The sequence below is a fragment of the Habropoda laboriosa genome, unplaced genomic scaffold (assembly GCF_001263275.1).
Source record: "Habropoda laboriosa isolate 0110345459 unplaced genomic scaffold, ASM126327v1 scaffold148, whole genome shotgun sequence".
NCBI lineage: Eukaryota > Metazoa > Arthropoda > Insecta > Hymenoptera > Apidae > Habropoda > Habropoda laboriosa.
The window spans coordinates 784959-790760 of NW_017100279.1; the positions used below are offsets into that span (position 1 = coordinate 784959).

Below are 5802 nucleotides of genomic sequence, written 5' to 3' on the forward strand. Positions count from 1 at the left end.
CGAGTTCACTTCTTCGATGCGTTGATCACACTTCTCCCTTGCGGCACGAAGACCCGTCGCGGCTTTCTCGTTGCAGATTTTTATTTTAGCCGCGTACGCTTCTTTGACGTCTCGAAGACGGTCCATCTTCCCTTTCGAGCACACCTGCAACGATTTTACCTCGTTCGCCGCGTGTCATTTAGCATGACGCGCGGCTTCGAGCCGGCCAGGAACGCTGGCTATATTATAAATTCCAAGTGGAATCCCATGGAAATGCGGTTTAATGCCACGGAAGGTGAGACGAAGCCGACGAGCGGCATGAAATTTTCGTGAATTCACCTTTCGCGAGGGGAAGAATGAATTTCACCGGGCGCAGCTGCGCTCCCTAAGTTCCACCGGTATCATCGTTACGTTAATAAGAGGGCAATTTGGCATATCGAGCAAAAAATTAGAATTTCTTTTTGTGGTAATTGATAGTCTCGAGAGTGTGTCGGCAGAGGCAGCTGATTCTTTTTTCCTTCTGTTAGACGAAAGAAAAATAATCTCAGACTCAAAGCGTAAAAAAAAATAGTAATAAAGGTAGATTAAAGTAACAAAAGTTTAATACCTTCGACAATCGCTCATTTCCAGTGATTAAATATTTTACACGCAATGGTTAATTATTAGATAAAATATACCCAAGGGAAGTAGGTCGAAGTGACAAAAATTTCACACCCTTGACATTTTTCTATAATTAAACATTTCAACTTTGTTTCAAAGTCAATGTTTCACGCGAAACATGTTAATTCTAAAATGTTTCTAATTTTCATCTAAAAAAGGAACGTTGAAAATGCGATGAAATTTGACGTAACACTTCTCCCAAAAGTTGATTCCCGAGAAATACGAAATTCTTGGCCGGAGTCACGAAACTACCCTCTCGAACGGATAGCTTTTACGATGATCGTTACAACGATACGTTACCTCGGAAGTAGTACGAACAGATTCCTCGACCCGTCGCATTTCGTCCATTATGAATTGCTCGTTTTTCTTCACCAGATCGCTAAGTTCCTTGCTGGTTTTCGAAAACATCTCCGCCAGTTCTTTCATTTTCCGATCGATATCCATTTTCGTTCGTTGAACGATGTAACCGAACGCCTCGGCGAATGCTTTCCTCAGATCCTCGGTGCTTTTCCACCGTCTCGAATTTACCTTCACCTTCGCCCCAAAGAAATTAGAATCCTTTCGCCCTTTTCTTCCCTACGTTTCATCTCTGCTACCTCCTCTCGTTTCACCAACCAGACGAATCGTTACGTAATCCCCCGTTTATTCTGGGTGTCGCGCAACCCCAGAGATACGAAATTCTATACTTTGCAATTCATACTCACCGTTGCGTGCACAGCGACATCGAGGCCGTGATTCGATCGAAGCAGCTGTTTAAACATTCTACGAGTAACATTTCTCTTCCCTCCTTCTCGATACCAACGTTACATAGCGAGATATTAGGTTAAATTTCCAGTTCGACGATCGTTCGATTAAATTCCGGAAATAGGGGTGAAAATAATGCTCCAGATTGAAATGCGAATAGCACTGTATCTCATATTTCGTTAAATATCCTAGAATTTGTTATATATACCGAAGAAAACATTGAACAGAGACGCGGAGAAATTTCATTAACAAAGAAAGAAATGTCGAATCGCCTTGAAACTCATTCACGAGGCGATCTACGCTTCTATCGATGGCCGGGGCTGCAACTTCAAGCGGCGGAATAATTCACGACAGCAAGGGACGTTCGCGCTATTTACCCGGCTCGACGTTCATCCGAAAAAGGAGCGCGACAGGCTGGAAGAATTATTTATTTCCCCTTTTGCATGACCGTCTCGGGAGTACAAAGCAGAAGTAAGAAGCGTAAACTTGACTCGAACTTCGGTGTGCTCCAGGGAAGTAGAGAAAGAAGAAGCATCTGTGAGTCGAGAGGACCGCTGAAGAATTCAGAAGACAATATATTAAAGTAGCCAGAACTTGACCGTAACCGAGTTACGAAAGGTTTCGCGAAGCTGGATTATATATCCGTGAAAGATTCCTCGCGAAGATGTAAAGCGGCAGGAGGAGCTGCGGAGGAAATTCAAGTTGCGGAGTGTGGGCATGAAGCGTGCTGTATTTCACAAAGGCTGAGAACAAGAGCTTCTCTTTATTATCAAGTTTAACACGGCGCACACGCTACGCCCTTGTAAAATACACTCTCCCCGTCTCGCGATATTTCACCGTTAAATACTCGCCGAGAACTCGTCCAACAGGATCGAGGGAAAAGGAGGAACAATAATACACCTGTTCGTCAGCACCTTCGTATTTAACCGTCAACGTGAAAACAGTTCCCGAAGAAGAAACGAAGAAGACCATGACAAAGTTTCCAGGCACCGTTGCGAGACTTTCTTCTCGGAAGAAAGTCCCCGACTCCCGGTGAAATTCCACCGGAGAAGTATCGAAACGGAGGGGAGAAGTTTCAGGTTCTGTGACGTTTAACTCATGTGTACGAGAAGCCGCGTAGATCGTTTCGGTGGTGAAACTCGAATTCCACGGTGCAAGCGGACAAGTTCTCGTTGAAATGGGAAACTGTTTCGATAAAGACCAGGAACACCGGATACCGCTCGGCGATCGAGTGGATCCTGCACCCTTGAAGAGCAGCGAATCGCTCATAATATTCGTGGTGGGTGGTCCCGGTGTTGGGAAGAGCACTTTGTGCAAGAAGCTGATGACGAAGTACGGTTTGATTCTTGTCTGGGTGTCGAATATACTGAGGGAGGAGGTCGCGACAGATTCGGAAAGAGGGCAGCTCTTCAAGGCGATCATGGAGAGGGGTGAGAACGTGCCTGCCGAGGTGATCGTTCAACTGGTGGTACGGAAGATGCTGCAGTATCCGCACGCGTACGGTTATCTGATCGTCGGTTTCCCCAGGGACAAGAAACAGGTGATCGTTAATGGATACGGCGTGTTTACCCGTACACTTTGGGGTGGAATACGCGCGGTCAAGGGTTCGGGATCATCTTGGAATATCGAGAAGCTGTTGATCGTTTTTATTTCGTAGGCTGTGTTGTTCAACACCGAGGTGAGATCGCCAAATCTGTTGTTGAATTTGTACGCGAGAAGGGTGATTCTTCAGGATAAAAAAATAATATGGCGAGGTTCGACGATACAGAGGAGGCTGTTTGCAATCGTGTGATTAAATACTATACTAACATCAAGGGTGCCATTGCACCGAATAAAAATGTGACCAAGGTGATCGACGCGGAGACAACCGTGGACGAAGTGTACAGAGAGGCGTGCAGGATCATCGACGAACTCGTGAAAAAGTCGAAGCGTTGATAATTACGACAAGGATCGTTCTGTAGTAGATAGTGAAGTTGTATAAATTGTAAATAAGTTAGAGTGTCGTATGGAGTATTTTTTGAAACGGAATAATCGTTTATATGAGGAAACACAGGAAGGAAGGGCTGGTGCGGCGTTGAGAGTATTTCAAAGCTGCACGATCCTTTCGATTAAAAAGATTTTCAATTTTTCCCGGAAGCGTGTGCGGAATAATCGACGTCCTGTCGTGTCCAGAACCTCGTCCTTTTCGAGTTCAGTATTTTCTGGCTCGCTCCTGACGGAGTCGCCGAGGCTAACCGGAAATTACCGCAGGTATCCCGCTGTTGAACGGGTTGAAACCGTATTTTCTACTATGTTACCCGCGCTATTAATGCGATTATGCGAACTGTTCCCTGGCAATATCTCCCTTTCCTTATTTCTATCGTATCTGCCTCTCTTGTTAACGTTCAACTTTCCGATAACTTGAGCTCGTGCTTTAACATTGCTCGAAGCGATACTTGGTCGCAATGGGATCATGGAACAGCTGACACTTAAAGGATGAAGCCAATGAACAAACTTTTCTTTCATATTACCGCAAACTTTTCGGTTTCCTTCGTAAAACTTCAGATATTTCTACTCTGACCCCTTGTTCGGCCGTTGCTTTAATTTTTCCGGTTACGTGGACGGAATAACCTCGGTTTGCTATTCCCATCGAGGGTGTCTGCCTTCTCCGATGCGTCCCGCTATAATTTTTAACCCGCGCCTTCTCGCCAGTAATCCAGGAAAACTGAAATTCTTCGAGAGAAAAAAAGGAAGCAGCGGAACTCTTGGTTGAAATTTGTCGAATTTCTGGGGAAAAGGAAAAAGTAGAAGGTATTGAAGATCGAATCGAACGAGGATGCACTTATACAGAGTAGAAACGGTGAACTTTGTTCTTTGCTTGAAAAAACCAAGCACGTAGGGTTTAGGTGCTCAAAACAGAAAATTTACGCGGTTCGTCGAACGCGTGGCGGTCTTTTCTTCGAAATAATTGAGAAACACACCGGTGGCACGTTTCGACGGTCACGTATGTACGGAGACTTTAACATCCGGATATTGCAGCCAGCCGTCCACTGTATCCGAGGCGGCAACAGAAATTCCATTTAAATCTTTCACTGGATTTCGCTAAAATATATCCCTCGAACTGTGTCCTTCTTCACGATTAATTATCGTGTATTCAAAAGTATTTCTACCTTTAACTTTAATTCACAAAAATACACGGTTGGTTTTACCGGTGGAAGAGAGAGTGAGAAAAGGAAGAAAAGAAAAATTGTTGGAATTTCAACGTTTGTTGAAAAATCGTTCGAAAATAACGAGAAAAAAGGGAATTTGTTGTGAAGAGTTTCGTTTCGTTACGCCACGTTTCACCGGAGTATCGCGGAGAACAATTAAAAGGAACAAAGATAAAGCATAGGCTACCATGGTAGCGCTCGTTCACCGATCGCCCCGCCCTAAATTTTCGATTAGCAAAGGACAAAGCAGTTTCGCCGGTACCATCACGAAAATTGTTCGATTTCGCCTGCTATTGAAATCCAGCGTGCTCGTTCCATTCGGAATGGCGGATGAGAGAATGAAACGAAGCGTTCCGTCGTGGTCTGGAAAACGAAATGTCCTCCTACCGCTTTCGCAGTTACGGAACAGTTTAATCGCGCGCTGATGTGGAAAAAGTAGATGACCATGTCCAAGATCCACTGCTCGAGAATTTCCCGGAACTTCGTCGAAGACCTTAGAAATAACCCAGTCACGATAAAACATTTTATCACTTGGCCAGAAATAAAACATACCCCGTGTGTCATCAAACATTTCGGAACCGTACGAACTTTTCCTTTAGAAATTAGCAAATTCAGGGTAAATTATATCAATTAAGACAAGCGGTCTTCCCAAACTTTCATTCGATCCTACATCTTCTGTGACAGATAAAAATTAAGAATGCTTCAAGAAAAAATTGAAAAGAGATTGTATCCATGGTTTCGAGATCAAGCTTCCGGCTTGTTCCTCGGAGACTCGCTCAAAAACCACATTATCGGTCAGTCGAAATCGAAATGAAATTTTCGACTGGATCGACGCGAAGGCAAAGAAGAAATTTCACTGGTACACCGTACAATAACGATAACTCCGTGACGCTACTTCGGCTATCGATTTCCTGCTGTTCTCTCCGTTTTTCCATCCCTTCTCGTCGTTCTCATCCCTCTCGCCTCTGGTGACGACGAACGGAACGACAACGAAGACCAAGAGCGAGGGCCAGCAGAAGCACACACACCACGATTTCTACTCTTGTCCGTTTCCACGGTATTGTGACTGTGCGATATCGGATGAACTTGTAAAACTTGCGCAATCAGCCGTGAGATTGCATGTGGTCCTCACCCTTTTGTCCCCACTCCCTGTTCACCCAGACCCTCGAACCCCCTGTTCCTCCCGTCTTTACAGGCCGTTGTTTTCTGTGACCGCGTCGGGTGTTTGGTG

The 5802-nt window shown here is 44.9% G+C and overlaps 1 protein-coding gene across 1 annotated transcript; it reads left to right on the top strand.

Annotated features, from left to right (window-relative positions):
* The first annotated feature begins 2560 nt into the window (after window positions 1-2560).
* On the top strand, window positions 2561-3318 carry LOC108573538 (adenylate kinase isoenzyme 1-like). Its single transcript, XM_017936001.1, has 3 exons — window positions 2561-2923; window positions 3041-3103; window positions 3199-3318. Exons 1-3 carry the CDS (start codon window positions 2561-2563, stop codon window positions 3316-3318), a joined length of 546 nt encoding a protein of 181 aa, XP_017791490.1.
* Window positions 3319-5802: the final 2484 nt, after the last annotated feature.

Excerpts from the sequence above, each read along its gene's own strand:
- LOC108573538 (XM_017936001.1), top strand. The coding sequence starts at position 2,561 with ATGGGAAACTGTTTCGATAAAGACCAGGAACACCGGATACCGCTCGGC. Across the intron at positions 2,924-3,040 it reads TCCCCAGGGACAAGAAACAG|GCTGTGTTGTTCAACACCGA; the intron begins GTGATCGTTAAT and ends TTTATTTCGTAG. Across the intron at positions 3,104-3,198 it reads TGAATTTGTACGCGAGAAGG|GGTGCCATTGCACCGAATAA; the intron begins GTGATTCTTCAG and ends ACTAACATCAAG.